This window comes from Pseudomassariella vexata, assembly GCF_002105095.1.
Source record: "Pseudomassariella vexata strain CBS 129021 chromosome Unknown BCR38scaffold_10, whole genome shotgun sequence".
Lineage (NCBI taxonomy): Eukaryota > Fungi > Ascomycota > Sordariomycetes > Amphisphaeriales > Pseudomassariaceae > Pseudomassariella > Pseudomassariella vexata.
The window spans coordinates 2,197,456-2,213,140 of NW_024467965.1; the positions used below are offsets into that span (position 1 = coordinate 2,197,456).

The 15,685-nt window shown below is 52.1% G+C and overlaps 4 protein-coding genes across 4 annotated transcripts; 3 read left to right on the forward strand and 1 right to left on the reverse strand.

Annotated features, from left to right (window-relative positions):
* Positions 1-146: 146 nt before the first annotated feature.
* BCR38DRAFT_39741 (dienelactone hydrolase) lies at positions 147-1,685 on the forward strand. The gene is made up of 4 exons (XM_040857665.1): positions 147-388; positions 678-841; positions 960-1,180; positions 1,239-1,685. Exons 1-4 carry the CDS (start codon positions 333-335, stop codon positions 1,554-1,556), a joined length of 759 nt encoding a protein of 252 aa, XP_040713877.1. The 5' UTR covers positions 147-332; the 3' UTR covers positions 1,557-1,685.
* A 73-nt stretch (positions 1,686-1,758) lies between these two features.
* BCR38DRAFT_441189 (uncharacterized protein) lies at positions 1,759-3,576 on the reverse strand. The gene has a single exon (XM_040860758.1). It carries the CDS (start codon positions 3,531-3,533, stop codon positions 1,815-1,817), a length of 1,719 nt encoding a protein of 572 aa, XP_040713878.1. The 5' UTR covers positions 3,534-3,576; the 3' UTR covers positions 1,759-1,814.
* A 3,745-nt stretch (positions 3,577-7,321) lies between these two features.
* BCR38DRAFT_441212 (PAP2 superfamily protein) lies at positions 7,322-8,816 on the forward strand. The gene is made up of 3 exons (XM_040860759.1): positions 7,322-7,568; positions 7,713-8,542; positions 8,594-8,816. Exons 1-3 carry the CDS (start codon positions 7,470-7,472, stop codon positions 8,595-8,597), a joined length of 933 nt encoding a protein of 310 aa, XP_040713879.1. The 5' UTR covers positions 7,322-7,469; the 3' UTR covers positions 8,598-8,816.
* Positions 8,817-10,262: 1,446 nt separating this feature from the next.
* On the forward strand, positions 10,263-13,401 carry BCR38DRAFT_39863 (P-loop containing nucleoside triphosphate hydrolase protein). The gene is made up of 3 exons (XM_040857695.1): positions 10,263-10,565; positions 10,630-12,847; positions 12,918-13,401. Exons 1-3 carry the CDS (start codon positions 10,377-10,379, stop codon positions 13,124-13,126), a joined length of 2,616 nt encoding a protein of 871 aa, XP_040713880.1. The 5' UTR covers positions 10,263-10,376; the 3' UTR covers positions 13,127-13,401.
* Positions 13,402-15,685: the final 2,284 nt, after the last annotated feature.

The window sequence follows — 15,685 nt, forward strand, 5'->3', positions numbered from 1 at the left end:
ACCCAAGCGGCATCACTGCGGCTTCAACGGGCGAGAAGATCGGCGTCGGTTGGGTTATGTTTGGCTGCCTTCGGAGTGAACAGCCTGTTAACGTCAACTGCCAACGGTCAATACCCCACCACCCCCCATCTAGGTCGTCATCTTACCAAGCAACAGTATACCCTAAGCACCCTCGATAAGGGACTGTCCCTTTTGGGCTACTTAAACCCCTTCCGACTCTGCCGACAAGGGAATAACATTTCATTCAGAGATTCTTATCGCGAGCGCTCTCTACATTGAAATTCTTGTTCAATTTTTCTCGCCAGATTCACATCCTTCAATTTAAAGTCAAAATGGCGACCATTGCATACCCCCCTGCGAAATGCTGCACCGTTGGAGTCAAGCATGAGTGAGTTCGATCTACCCCGCCATCTTGGCAGCATTGAGTTTCTGTGCATGTCATATCACGTCACGTAACCTCGAACTTCCCAGCTTCTCCCAACTCCCGGACAGCATCTACCATTACCTTTATTAAGCACGGCTACGGGACGACGCAACGCAGCATGGACACAAATGCCCGCAAAACAATTCAGATACACACAACAAAATGTCTCGCAGACAGCCATTTCGTCTTCAGCTTAGCATTCTGAAGTCGCACATACATAAAATGGCAAGCGCTGATAATATTGATACCACAGAGGCACTCCCACCGGCCAGGACATCAAGGTTGGCAAGTACGACGCCTATCTGGCTGTCCCCGAGTCGTCCAAAGTGCACAAGGATGCCGGCATCCTCTTCATCCCCGACGTCATATGCATCTGGCAGAATAGCAAGCTGATGGCCGACCAGTATGCCGCCAACGGTTCGTGGCCTTTCCTCTCTTGCCCCCGCTCACAGCTTGATCTCTTTGAGGATCTCTGTTTTGTCGGCCAGGACCAAGTATATTTGTGGCGTCGGAAACTGACGGACACGCGGTACAGGCTATCTTTGTCTCATCATCGACGTCTTCAACGGCGACCCCCTCTCGCTCAACCGATCCGACGACTTTGACTTCATAGCCTGGCTCACCAAGGGCAGCACAGGCGACAATCCCCACACGGCCGAGCACGTCGATCCCATCGTGAAGGAGGCAATTAAGTACCTGACGGAGGAGAAGGGCATCAAGAAGCTGGGTGCCGTTGGGTACTGCTTCGGTGCCAAGGTGTGTCTGCTACATGAAGATTCCATAGTAAACCTCAAGCTGACAGCATAAATAACAGTATGTCGCACGCCACTACCCCTCCATCCAAGTCGGTTTCATGGCGCACCCCTCCTTCGTTGACGAGGACGAGTTCAGGGCTTTCAAGGCCCCGTTATCCATCGCCGCCGCCGAGACGGACGCGATCTTCCCCACCGACAAGCGCCACCGTGCCGAAGTGATCCTCGCCGAGAAGGGCCATCCTTACCAAATCAATCTCTACAGCCAGGTCGTTCACGGCTTCTCGGTCCGTTGTGATTTGAGCAACAAGGTCGAGAAGTATGCCAGGGAACAGGCTTTCCTGCAGGCTGTCACTTGGTTCGATACCTGGTTGATTTGAATAGATGTCGGGAAGCGGCTTTATTTCGGTTCACTTGAAATTTGCCAGATCAGCCGTCATCTGCGGAGCAGGAGAGCAGGAGAGCAGGTCGCAGGCGCATATGAAACGAGCAAACGGCTATGTACAGCTCTAACGTAGATTTGTAGATGCTCTTGGCACCAAGACTTGAAGGTACGAATACATTCGCAATGAAGCAGAAACACAATTTCATATTTGGGTATCAATACAGTGGTACCTTCCTTGCCCGCACTGTCCAGTTTAGTGATTGCTCTCGCTGTCTTTCTCCCTGACAGCCATCAACTGACTCTGCAATCCCTTCTTGTCCACTCGCATGGCCCGTTCCAGCTCCATCTCCTCTTCTCTCAGAATCGCCCGCCCGTGCGCCAGTTGTCTTTGTTGTCGCCTCTTCTCCTCAGCGACAACACGTTCCCTGTCGGCAAGCGCTCTCTCCCTCTTGGCCCGCTCATGGCGGCTCTTTCGAACTGTCTCGTCTTCTATCACTTCTTCGACCTCGGGTGGCGGGTCCAGCGTAGAAATGTACCCTTCGACAAGCGGATTCCTGGTTTGCGGGTCCAGGCTTATGAAACGGACGTCGGCGAGAACTTGTGGCGGCAGGCTTTCGAGCAAGGTTTTGTTGTTCAGGTCCTTGGCCGGTATGCTTCTGAGCAGAGCCGTCAGGTCCTTCTTGAGCGTATCCTGAGGCATCTTCAAGCGAGACACGTACTCCCTATACCACTTCTCACGCTCCTTATCGCTCAATGCCATGTCTCGCATCGGGGGCTCTTTCTTGTACTTGCGCCTGAACTCGGGCCAGTACAGCTTGGTGTTGGCCTTCTCCTGCAGGAAGGCCATGTACGGGATCCGGGGGTCCCTCTTCTCCTCTTTGGCCCGCCGCTCCTTGATGACGGCGATCCGTTCTCGAGACCATTCCTCCCAGACTTCGCGTCGCGCCTTCATGGATGTAAGCACCGTGTACCGCGGATCTTCGACAATCTTGCCGTCCTCGATGATCTTCTCCCAAGGCGAGAAGGGGCTGATGCCGTAATCGGACAACAGGTCCTTGAAGAGGTTCTGCGTGTCTACATCGGACAGTGGAATCCCCTCAGCTCCTTCAGGCCAGGCTGAGGGGTCTCCGTCATCGTATTCGCCTGGTTCCAAGCCGTAGTCGGCACCCATGGCTTGCAATTGGAACGCAATGTCTTCCTCGCTGAACTCGACAGGAAAGGGTTGGTCCTGGTCTTCGATACGCTGGCGCTTCGAGGCATGTTCGTTGTCTTCGTCGACCTCTCTAGCGTTCATATCTTCCTCGTCTGTGACCTCCACCTCTTCGTAATCTGAGCCGAACTCTTCTTGCTCCTGTTCCTGTTCCAGCTCCTCTTGTACTACGGCTTGTGCTTGCCTCTCCTTGTCCACTATCGGCTCCAAACCATCGCCTTTCACCACCGCTCCAGCCTTCTCTTGGATGCTTTGTATGTCCAGATCCAATATCCTCTTCATGACCTTCTCGGGTATGCGCCAGAAACTTGCTTTCTTGACGGGGTTGTAGGCAAACCGCCGGCCGTATTTTGTGTACACCAGAATCCAGGGCTCGCACCCGGGAATGGCTACCTTGGATCTCGGTTTGTCGCGCGGTTCAGGGCGCGGGCGGTTCCTCGCGTCTGGTGCTCCATGGTGACCACCTCGGCCTCCAAAGCGCGGGCGCTCTGGCTGGGTTTGCGCCTGGGGGTTATACTGTGCCTGCCAGGCGTTGGCGACAGCGGGGTCGGCGAGGTTCGGGACGGCAGAATATTGCTGGAAGCTGGCATGGGGATTGTGCTCGGCGACAACGCCGGGAGCAGAAGCTGGGCGCGTGTACGTCGAAGTTTGGGTTGCTTGGTTGAAGTAGTACGTGTGACCTGTTGGCGCCTTGTGCTCGGTCCAGCCTGGTGGTAGTGGGGGAAGGGGTGAGCTGGACGGTTGGTAGGTTGATTTGAGCATATTTTGGCGTCTTTTGCGCCGTTGGGACGAGATGAGCAAAAGGTTTTGAAGGATTGGACAGGGAACTTGATTGCGTTGGTGGTTCTGGTTCACCTACGTGGTGACGGTGGCGGGATTTGCCGGAGCGGATACCACTGCGGGTTCAAGCGGTAACGTAGGACCCCACCTTTCCGGCCACATTACAATCCAATTGAAGGTATTTGAAACAGTGTATTCAACGTACTATTATAGCTATTCAGATACAACCAGCTCTAATAGAAAGCTGTGCTCCAGGGCTTCCTGAGGTATAGATCTGATAGATCCTGACGCCTTAGCTGGGTCCAGTATTACCTGATTCCGACGTTGTACCTGGTCTCGTTGCCGTTCTACTTCAAGGGCTCGATCCATCGCTTCCTTAATCTGTACAATGTTACCAAATCGTTCATTAGGCCCTAATCGTACCTTCTTACGTGGTTTGGTGCGTAACGAAGTTATCTCGGCTTCTAATGCGTATACACGTTGGGTCAAAGTAGCGACCTCGACGCTCTGTACATCTAGCCGACGAGTCAGCTTCCGAAACAATAGCCGTTGCGACGATCGCAATGGCGTAATCGCTGCCAGACTCTCCCTAGCTACTAAGCTAGTCACTGGCGTCGCCATTATTGTCGGATCAAGCCAATTACCAGCTGTTGTTGGTGTAGTTGGTCGTTCTGATAGGGGGGCTATCGTCGACTGAGGTCGCGATGGATCTAATGGGTATATTCCAGTTGCAGAGAAGCCTGATTGTGTATTACTGATCGTGAACGACTTCGTATATGCCTCGATATATAGCGAGAGGAACGTCGACTTTTTAAATGGAACAGAACAGTACTCGATCGAGAGAGATGTCGCTAACGAGCGATAGTACCGCTTTAATGGAGCAAATACGGCGACGTCGAGAGGTTGGAGCCCGTGAGAACAGTGTGCTGTTAAAAATAGTAACGAGATCTTGTTACAATAGGCTAACCACATGAACTCGACGTTATCGTGAGCGATATGACCATCTAATATCAAGAGCCGCTGCTCGTCGGGATCAACTGGTTGTGTACGAGGTATAAAGATATCACGAAGCCATCGAACGGCGATATCTGTACTGATCCAACCGTTGGACGAATAAGTATATTGCCAATCAGGTATATCGTCGCAATCGTTAAACCATTGGGCTTGGAGGTTCTTGCCAGTGTATATTACTGCTGGGGTCAACGAATTACCCATCGCCGATATAGCATGTAATATAGTGACCCATTCGCGGCTTTCGTCACTCCGAACCAATGTTGTCCGTTTCTCTGACGATCCGTACACTGTACCCTCGATCCCTTCGCCAATTGCGATGCCTGTTTCGTCCATATTCCAGACGTTGTGTGGAAAGTAGTCGTGAGCTAACATCAAGGCTTCGTACGTCTCGAAGAAATCGTCGATATTCTGCGTCGATAGGCCATCAAATCGCTGACGGTCGAGGCGTCGAGATTGGATACTTCCGACCTCTGGATGGCGTTGAATAAAGCGATGAACCCAATGGCGACCGAGGCCCTCTGATCGACGATCCTGAGGCAATAGAATTAACGCCATCTTAGCGATGAATAGCACCGACGGGCTACGACCCTCGCGATCCATCTCGAGGATCCATCCAATCAGCGCGTCTTCCTGATCCCTAGATAGCTTCATCGACGCGATTGACGCGTCAGAAAGGCTGAGGCCATCGCCGAGTCGTAATTGGAGGGTAGAGCGTGGACCGCCCAATCGGAGGGAAGCCTGGCGCTGGGGTATCCCTTGATTGATATCGTTGAGAGCGCCTTGAATCGAATTTTCTGAATATCGAGGCATTGTATAATAATAGCCAATACCGACGATAATCTGTTGTGCCGGAGGTTGTTGTAGTTGGCAGATTAGGTGGCCAGAAAGATGGGTGGCCGGAAAGGTGGGGTCGTACATTATCAGGTCAACTTCAACTCACCCTCAAGCAACCAATTTGAGGGCACATTTTCCATGCTTAAACCACATTACAAACTTTGACGCTGAGACATCTGAAATACACACCTCCAACTGGGAATTTTCAATTCTAGCATATGCAGATGTGGCGTCTCGATCTTCGATTTTGACGGCATTGTTGTTCAATCCCCCAGCAAATAAATGACTTATCAATCTGAAAGCCGCTTTCCAACCAATATATTCGACATACCTAAACACATACACCACTGTGGCATTTTGACATCTTCGTACATCTTTTTTCATCCAATGACTCTTGCGCACGCCGTACTGGAGTCGTTCCATCGTGTAGTTGTCGACCACCGTGGCCCACGGTAACGGAAATTGGACAGATGCACCCGTGCCTGGCCAGGTCAAGGAGGATACCGATCATTGTGAGACGTCTTGTGTTGGCCAGCTTGAGTAGCTGACAATCAGAATTCACAGCTGTGCACTGTCTGGGACAGGTATGATACTTAAAGTAAGTAGCTTTGAAACAGTCTGCCATCCACATCTGGCAAGACGGGGGCAGGCGATAATCGGGACTCTCACGACAGAGTTCGGTCGATTTCTATCAATTTGATTCCGACGAGTTTTTGTTTCTTGATAATACTCGCGGGTTCGCGGATATTGTCCGGTTGCCACAATAGTTAAATATACATCTTGTATCGTTCGTGTTCGTGCTGCACCTTCCGTATGTACATGGACGCAAGCGCGTGGAAATAACGTACTATCCCAAACAACAAAGTAAAGTAACGTACCCCACAAGCAAGTTGGCCACTTTTTCTTGGCACCGTATGAATAACTTCAATAACTTAACTAAACTAAAAAATAATAATTCAAACTAATCGGAATCCTCTTCCTCGTATCTTCATCATTCTCACAAGTACGAGCATTATTTCTGGGCTCTCCGCAGATCCTACAGCGCCGTCGGCGTGGTTCGGCCGGTCTCGTACGACGACGACTTACACGTATATCATCCTGTAGCTGCTCTTCAATATCCCGTTGAGACTGTAAGTCCTGAGCGTCTTGTAAACTAAGAGATCCTCCATCTTGTAGCTGTCGATTTTTAGTCCTTCGACGACGGCTTAGCTCTTGATTAGCCTTCCGAAGTGCAGTGACCTCATCCTCAAGTAAAACTAACCGGTGCATAACAGCCGTCGCACCACGTGAAAATTGGTCAATAGCCGTAAGTATTGTCGTCGGGGAGCTATTCTGATGCTATACGATTCTTTGGTTCTGATGCGTGTGCATATGGGGTGTGAATTGTTGTATTGGGAAAGGATGGCCAGGTCAGCTATTCTGGCCTGGCAGAGCTCTTTTATAGCTCTTATCTATCTTATCTCTAGCTATAGGGCAACCCCCCATGGGGTCACGTATCAGATTCCCAGATTAAGGGGGCGCCAGACGAGCTCCCAGGAGGTGTAGGCGTATGTAGCTTAATATCCAGCTGTGAAATCACATATTCCGGGTCGTACGGAATAAGTCCTGCAGGCTGTGCGACAAGTCTGCCATGTAGTTTTCTATACTGGCACAGTAGCTAAGCCTCTTCTGGAATACAGTGGGTCACGCCGCATTACTCCCATATGAGTTACTTTGTAATACAACGATACAGAGCCGTTCGCCAGTGCAATACGATTCATCAATGCAGTGCCCTTCGTAGGTGCAGTGCATTTGCGCCGACTAGGTTAGTGATAGGTGCAGAGGTAGCTCGGCTGCCAGCCAAGTACCGCTCAAGTGGATGTATCTCCACATTGCCGCAAAGGGCTTAGCCATCGTGCCGGTATATAAAATAACGGTGCCATTAGAGATTGATTGCGAATTGAACACTCCGATCTGGCCTAGCCTTGAAGCTGTGTACTTTGACCCCAACCTCGCACCCTATTTCAGTATTTTTCCCCAGCAATGCTGTGGTGTATCATCAAGAGCACTCGTCGCCGGTGACTTGCAGCCATGGCACCGCCGAACGCGGGCAATTCCAACAACAATTCCCATGTCAATGGCATCGGCAACTACGGCGGCTTCCTTGGGTCGGTGGCTAGGTTCTGGACGGTACGTGTGAAGTTGGCTCATCTGGGGTTTCCATTTCAATTGGTGCCAGCCACCATTATTGATTGATTCCTTGGATGATATCCTCTTATCTGTGCCGAATCCGAGAACTTGTTCCAGACGACTAACGACGCAGATGGCACGCAGCACTCGTACGCGCCCGACTACCTGGGCTTCACTCTCCTCCTGGCGGCCTACCTCGTCATCGTCCTCGTCGTCGAGCCCTTCCATCGCATGTTCTACATCAACAATCTGGCCATCTCGTTTCCCCACGCTGCCGTCGAGCGTGTTTCGGTGCCCATGAACTTCGTGTACGCCCTCTTCGTCCCGCTCGGCCTCTTGGTCGTCTACAACAGCCTCACCCGCGCCACATTCCACAAGCACCACTCCGCCGTCCTCGGCCTGGCCATCGCCCTGATCCTGACGACCTTCCTGACGGACATTGTGAAGAACATGGTGGGTCGGCCCAGGCCCGACTTGATCGCGAGATGCAAGCCCGCGGACGGCACCCCAAAGGACACGCTGGTTTCGATTGACGTCTGCACCGAGACCAACCACCACACCCTCCACGACGGATGGCGGTCCTTCCCGTCGGGGCACTCGTCTTTCTCTTTTGCCGGGCTGGGGTACACGGCCTTCTTCCTGGCCGGGCAGCTGCGCATCTTTCGCGACAAGAGGGACTTGGGCCGGGCCCTTGTCTCTCTCGCGCCGCTGGTGGGCGCGGCCATGATCGCCATCAGCCGCTGCCAGGACTACAGACACGATGTGTACGACGTTTGCACCGGATCGGCTCTGGGGCTGCTGGTGGCTTTCTGGACGTACCGGCGGTACTGGCCTCGGCTGGGGAGCAGAGACTGCGATGCGCCCCACCCGGCTCCAGTGGTAGCAGATGACAGAGATAGGGACGACAGAAGATGGCGGAGGGTGCGGGATGAGGAAGAGGGCGGGCCCATTATTGGGAGGAGCAATAGCCGTGGGTATGAGATGGATGACATGTATGGTGCCTAGACGTAACTAACAGAATGCAGATGACTGACTGATACCATGAAATATTTGGACACATTGGACATGCTGGATTCAATCATATATATCTGTACATAAACGCTTAAAACATTGACAAATGCTGGATATAAAACTCAGTTGGATACAAGAGAAGGCGTCGACAAGAAAGAAAGCGGTTAGTCACCTGTGACGGGGAGTACGTCACAGTGGTAGAGAATACCAGATGTCGTAACAAATGCTCCTCAGCCATTTTGAAGCGTGTACATGCAATCCATCGAGCATCAGCATCAGCATACTTTCCTATCTGCCAATGGCCAGTTCCTCGGCATCGCCAACACCATCCTCCTTTTCCTGAAGCACGGATTGCAATGATGGCCACTCTGAGTTGCGACCGTAGATAATAGCGAGTGTATTTGGCTGCAATAGTTGTGAACAACAGCATTGGCAAGTATGCGAGCAGGTTATCTTAGCTGCTTGCTTGATGTAATTGGATGATTTGTTATGCTATTTCTGATTGACAGGCCCCGTCATTCGTACATCTGCAGTACACTTTAGGGTAAAAGCCACTGTGTAAGATCCGTAATCAAAACGCGAAAGAGCGGAGCTGCAAGCACTTTACGCGTCGAGCGCTTCTAGTCCTCCCCTGTTTCCTGAGAGCTGCATGTGCGATTGCAAACATGCACGGCACTTCATACGAAATTGGGTGGAGTGCTGTGAATTACGGTGGGAGGAAACAGTTGCTGAGATAATTGCCCCACTGAGCTAGAAGACCCCAGCCACCGCAATTAGCGATTGATCACGTCGCGGTTCCCACATTGTATGGTTCCAAGACCTCGGGAAACAGATAGCCACTGTTAGTGCTCGCCCTTGTCGGCACGGTTCGCCTTAGCAAGGATCAACAGTTTTCGAGTTCTCGTTCGGCCATTCAGGAGGATCTTTGAGCTCTGTCTCTACTGCTTCTTTGAGCTCCCCAGTGCTCTCTCCTCTTGTCTACATCAACCCACTCTGTTTTTTTCGTCATCCCATCTGTGTTCCTGGTGTTTGGATTTGTGTTATTACCGCGAAGCTAGAGACACGGCTTTTCGACTGCGGCAAACAAGACGAACAACACATCCACAGGCGGCATACAGGATACTACTGATATAGTTAACTAGGCTGCCTGCCTTGGTATTAGGCCGTACTAGGCAAGTCGACTCCCTGTTAGTATCAAGCCCTTTCAACCATTGAAGATATCTTACTGATTAAAGTTGTAGTACTCATGAGCATGCCACCTGCACCGAGAGCTCATCGTGGCGGGTTCGTCAAGCATGAACCCCCGTCCGAAGCTCCCTCGCCTGCACCCACTCGGTCCATGGCCACCGGCACCATGGCAGCTCCAGCTTCGGCTCTTTTACACGAGCCGGGCTCTCGATCTTTAAGAAGCTCAATTGCGCCTTCATTGAATCAGTCATTCCATCGTTCTGGTGCCCGTAAGTGCCCTTTCAAGTTACGTGCGATTTTTCTTTTGTATTACTATCACCTCACCTTACCTTGAGCTCATCCACCTCCATTTAGGTCTAGGTTGGATCGTCTGCTCTTGATCCATTTCATACTTCATGCTTCCCTTATTCTGCATACTCCTCGTACTTGTTTTGCCTCGTTTGATCCGTGCCTCCCGTTTGGTTAACTGTACACCCTTCCTCGCCTGCTTCTTCCAATCCACATACCATTGCGGTATCTAACCTGGCTACAGCTAGTGTGGATACATACCAGCCTCGAATACCCGGACACAGCACTATCCTCGACGACGATTCGGTGAGGTTGCAGCAAATGAGACGCCGGCCTGCGAGTGGCGGTAGCGGTGGCCGCATCTCGTCGCAAAATGGTGATGGCAGCTTCCTCCAGCGCAGCTTTGCCCACACCAGCTTCTCTGACATCGGACTCGTCATTAAGCGATTCAACGACACACTCGGCGAACTGCAGCAACTTGGTGTGCAACATGTTGCCGAACTCCCCGAGGTATGTATACATCCTTTCCACAACTTGTTGATTCCACCCCTCTGCTCACATCCTTTTTGGCCAGCTCGTCATGGTTGGCGACCAATCTGCAGGCAAATCCAGCCTCATGTCAGGCCTTGCTGAACTTGACCTCCCTCGTAGTGGTGGTGTCTGCACGCGGTGTCCCATCCACATCCGCCTCAGCTCTAGTCGGAATAACGACCCGAATGGCTGGTCGTGCACCGTCTCGCTGCAGCAGGAGTACGACTACAAGCCGCCCGAGAGCGGACGCATCAAGAAATCTGACGTGACCAAGCAACACCCTTTTGCCCCCTGGATCCAGAAATCTCACCGAATCGCCAGCGTGTTCAAGACCATCTACGACAAAGCTGACATCGAGGAGGTCCTGCGATGGGCTCAGGTCGCCATCTTGAACCCTAGCCGCAGCTTCGAGCTCTTTGTCCCCGAAGAAGGCGCCTACGCCAAGGAGACATCTCTGGCCGATGCCGTGCAGGAAACCGAGGCCCAGTTCTCGCCAAACATTGTGGCGCTCGAGATCAAGGGCCCCAGTCTGCCCGACTTGAGCTTTTACGACCTGCCTGGTGTCTTCTTGTCCCCGCCCCGCGAGGAGGACGAATACATCGTCCAAGTGGTCAGAAATCTCACCAGCCATTACGTCCGCCGGCAGCAGGCCATCATCATGTGGGCCGTTCCAATGAACCAGGACCCCGAGAATTCCATCTCGCTTGGCATTATACGCGAGGCCAAGGCGCTTGCTCGCACCATTGGCGTCATGACCAAAGCCGACAAGGTGCAGGCCGACAACACGGCCCAATGGGTCTCCATGCTTCGCGGGGAGAAGCACCCGGTCGGACAGGGCTTCTTCATCACTTCGCGCCCCCACGATGCCCAAGTTGGACTGGGCAGCGTAGCACAGTGGGAAGACAAGTTCTTCAACGAGGGCATCCACAATTGGCCGCCCGTGTTCCAGGAATTCACCGACCGATGCGGCGTCGAGCTTCTCAAGGACTTCCTTTCTAAGAAACTGGGCGATGCCTTTTCAAGCAGCCTGCCGTCAATTAAGCACAAAATCCACGAGCGTCTGCGCACCATCCACCACCAACTTTCCGAGCTTCCGGAACTGCCCAACAATGTTGAACATGAAGTCAAGACGAGCTTGTACACCTTTTACAACACCGTCAGGGATGCCATCAAGGATCGGAGGTTCCAGGCCAAGTGGGATGTCCTGAACAAGCAGTTCCAGTCGTGCATCACTAAGATGAAGCCGACGTGTATTGTCAAGGATAGCGAACCCACGCCGCTCATCGAGCTTGCCGCCTCAGATGAAGAGTCCACCGCGTCTGCCCTCGTGGCCGCAGACACGCCATCGCGCAAGCGGCCTCGCGCCAGCGACTCCACCATTCGCCCGACCCCCAAGAGGCCACGCCCAGAGTCGCACGTCCTCACGCCAGTCAAGAACGAGGAAGCGACCAGCTTCTCGCGGCCTTCGCCATCCGCGAGCTTCTGCGGCACGCCCATTCCCGAGGCGCCCTCGGGTCCGCCGTCCCCCTTTGAGCAATTCCACCAACTTGGCCGCCAAGGTCTCAACATCCGCAACATCCGCACCGAGATCCTCAACAGCAAGCGTGCCGGTATGCCGCACGACATTGTACAAGATGAGGTGTATGACCGTCTCGTCATCTCTGCCATCGAGAAGTGGCGCGAGCCCCTGGACCGGTACATGAACCTGACCATGGAGTTGTTTCAAGGTCTCATCTCCAACGCACTGATCGACGCCCTGGGCGCCCTCTCCAACCGCATGATCTTCATTCAGGCGAGGAATCACCTGGACGCCTTCATCCAGCAGATGGAAGTGCGTCAGCGCAGCAAGGTTATCGATCTCTTCGACGCAGAGAAATACCAGATGTATACCACCAACGTCGAGGCGTACAACCGCTACCGCGATGCCGAGGAGCACGTATTGAGACGGGTGCGGGACATCAGCCGCATCAAGTCGCTAGGGCATGCGTGGGACTATCACCCGCCGCCCGTCGAGAAGATGACGGAGGAGTTGTGGGCCGAAGAACGCAAGAAACTGCGCGAGCCCCTGGCCAAGCTCAAGGAGGACCCTTACGCCACTGAGATCAAGGTTGCGGCTGTGGTTAGAGGCTATTACATGACGGCCGCCATGCGATTTGTCGAGAGTGTGACCCTGAGTGTTAATTCGAGACTCTTCCGCGATTTGGCGGCCGGGCCGTCGTTGGAGATGTTCTTAAATGACAAGTTAGGTCTCATGAATTCGAGTGAGTTGGAGCCTTCATCCCCACCCTAGCCCCTAAACTCGAGGAAATTGTTCACTGACCGATGTTGTAGACCCTGCCATGTATGAGCATCTCATGGAAGAGGACGATGCCATAGCGACCAAACGCGACCAGTTCAAGTGCGAGATGGAGAAACTCAAGAAGGCTATGCAGCGCATTAATGAACTAGAGAACTCGTCCGGCAGCGGTGCCGTGCCCGGCTTCGGCTCAGAGGCGACCCGGGATGGAGATGGCTATGTTTTCGTCGACGATGAGATCTAAACCGAGTGAGCAATCTCAGTTGGGACCTTGGATTGCTATTTTGTTTAACAGATGTTCTGATGCTGTTTGGTGGGTCAGCAGCATGCTCTATGGTCTCAATTTCACGGCTGCTTCCCAAGCTGGCGTTGTTGGGTTGGGCTTTTCCTTTGTTGGATCTAGCGAAGCCTCATTCACGTCTTGAGGCAATATAACTCAGGTAGGGACGTGGCTACTTTGTGCTTTGGTGTGCTAAAGATACTCCGGTCTATAGGATCAATATACCCGTTTTAATTTAAGTTGTTGTACTGGTGACGATATGCGGGGCGTATTCTTCCGGTCAGAATATGGCCGGCAGTCTTAGATACTCGTTTGGCTGTAATACTTTTCATGCTCTTGAGCGAATGCTGTAAGCCTCCTTGGTTCAATAGCCATGACCAGTCGTTTACGGTGATCCCCCTGAGAAGCAATCGTAGTTTATCTCTACCCATATTTGCCTAGTTTAGTTGGATAGTGCTCAAGCGGATTGGAACGAACGCTGGTAGCCAAGGAGCGAGATCGTACTTCGGATGGATGAGCCGGCATTTTGTGGCCAATCAATTCTGCAACTAACCTCAGAGGCTATAGCGCGCATTATCCAGCGCACTCATGCAATTGCTGAAGAATGCTCAATAAATGTGGAGTTAATAGCATTTACTTCTACGTTCAATGCTAGCCGGAGCGCTTGACGGATGAAACCTTTTTGCCACCCCAGGGGGCTTGACAGGTGTGGCACAGTGTCACAAAGGAGACCGGCGTGTCGGTTCCTTCCAGCGCCTCGGGGTGAAGATGAGGGGAACGACGCAGGGAGCCCGGGGTGGGTGGAAAGGGACACAGGAACAAGTCTGAGCGTGGAGACTCGAGAGGTCAGAAGAATGCCGAAATCATACAGATAATGACAAAACTGACATCCAGTAGTACTTCTCCCGTCTGCATATTCGATATGCTGCTCGTAGCTTTCCTCTCCACTGGCAGTCTCGCAGTTACAACTGGATTAACTCCTCAGACAAGACACTGGTATCAAAGAAGGAAGGAACCCCTTTTCCCATGGCCACGCTGATGCACTGGTCACATGTGGAATAGACATGTACAACAACTCTCGTTACCACTCACTTTACATGAGGGGCCCAAAGCAGGCTGGAGCCATGGGGATAGTGACGAATAGCGTGGAATTCGCCGCTGGTGGAGAAAATGGAAACACAAATAATACGTTCAAGTATTCCCATCTTACAAAACGCTACATATCGATCACTTAGTTCCGCTCCTACTTGGGTTGATTTTGATGCCACCTGGCTTCGTTATTTTGATCGAGGTGACGATCGTTGGCGGGCTCTCATACTCGCCGTATAGCGGTGATGACTTGATGGTCGACTGCGACTCCTGATGCAGATGGAGACCATGAACGCCGAGTGAGAGTAAAAGCTCCAGGAATAACAGACGTCAGCAACACCAGTGGCGACGAGATATGTTCCAGGACTATATGATCTATTTTTTTATTATACGGAACAGACTCCTAGACATCAATATGGTGAGTTGACGTTATCCAATTGGGCACTGTCCAGACCTTATGTACAAGACGATTCTGTCAAAGCAGAGGGTGTGTTGAGCAACGCTTGCGGAAGCTCCAGCTTAGGCATGATCTATTCCTGACCCATAACGTGTGATGAAGTTGACCAGATACTTTTTCAGGGCTTATGGGTTCTCCTAATAGAGTAGCACCTTTGTTGGGTTGGTCGGATGGTATTATGTTGTAGGAGGTGATTAATGTTTCCCTGGAAGCTATTGCCGAGCGCCTTGAGGCAATTTCAGGCACCCAGAATATACAGAAGCCATATAATAGGCCCTGTTTACAGTACCGCTGGCATTTCTGAACTTTTCCCCCTTGAACTCGGCGTCGTGCATTTCTCCAGCTTCGCGTCCCAAGCAGTCACGAACATCTCGGAGTGCCTGTCCTAGCCCTTGATCTGGCTCTTGCACATATGGAACACACACATGAAGACAGCAGATCCGTTCTAGGTCTTCTTCCTCTCTCAAGACGAGTAATGGCTGCGCTGGAAGGCCATTTTGGAAAGACTGCATAAGGTGCACAGCGATATTAACTCGATAACGGACGCACTTGAAAGCCGATTAGATATCGAGCTCGTCGTGTCAACCGAAGCAATCTTGATCTTGGCCGTATCCGACTCTTTCGGGTCCGACACAGCACTTACGAGGCCTAGGCAGCCGAAACCCAAAACGGTACATAACCATGAATTCCCCAGGGGATCCGACGGCCATATTAAGCAAGAAACAAAAATGGAAGGCATGGGGCCGCTTTTTGATTTCAATTGCTGCAGTAGGGACTGCGGCCTCAGTGTTAGTGGCCCAACTGTTTTTAAATTGGGTACTGTGTCGACGGCTTGCGGGCGGAGACATATCGAGATTCACTGCAAGAAGAGACACGAGCCTGGGCACGACAATGAGATCTTCGACATTTACACACTTCTCGCCTATTTCTCAAGCGAAGTTACGTCAACGACGGTTCGCATGTTGTCCTGGTCAAAT

Coding starts and splice junctions, on each gene's coding strand:
- BCR38DRAFT_39741 (XM_040857665.1), top strand. CDS start 333: ATGGCGACCATTGCATACCCCCCTGCGAAATGCTGCACCGTTGGAGTC. Junction 389..677: donor ACCGTTGGAGTCAAGCATGA/GTGAGTTCGATC, acceptor TTGATACCACAG/AGGCACTCCCACCGGCCAGG. Junction 1,181..1,238: donor GGTACTGCTTCGGTGCCAAG/GTGTGTCTGCTA, acceptor CATAAATAACAG/TATGTCGCACGCCACTACCC.
- BCR38DRAFT_441212 (XM_040860759.1), top strand. CDS start 7,470: ATGGCACCGCCGAACGCGGGCAATTCCAACAACAATTCCCATGTCAAT. Junction 7,569..7,712: donor CGGTGGCTAGGTTCTGGACG/GTACGTGTGAAG, acceptor GATGGCACGCAG/CACTCGTACGCGCCCGACTA.
- BCR38DRAFT_39863 (XM_040857695.1), top strand. CDS start 10,377: ATGAGACGCCGGCCTGCGAGTGGCGGTAGCGGTGGCCGCATCTCGTCG. Junction 10,566..10,629: donor ATGTTGCCGAACTCCCCGAG/GTATGTATACAT, acceptor CTTTTTGGCCAG/CTCGTCATGGTTGGCGACCA. Junction 12,848..12,917: donor GTTAGGTCTCATGAATTCGA/GTGAGTTGGAGC, acceptor CCGATGTTGTAG/ACCCTGCCATGTATGAGCAT.
- BCR38DRAFT_441189 (XM_040860758.1), bottom strand. CDS start 3,533: ATGCTCAAATCAACCTACCAACCGTCCAGCTCACCCCTTCCCCCACTA.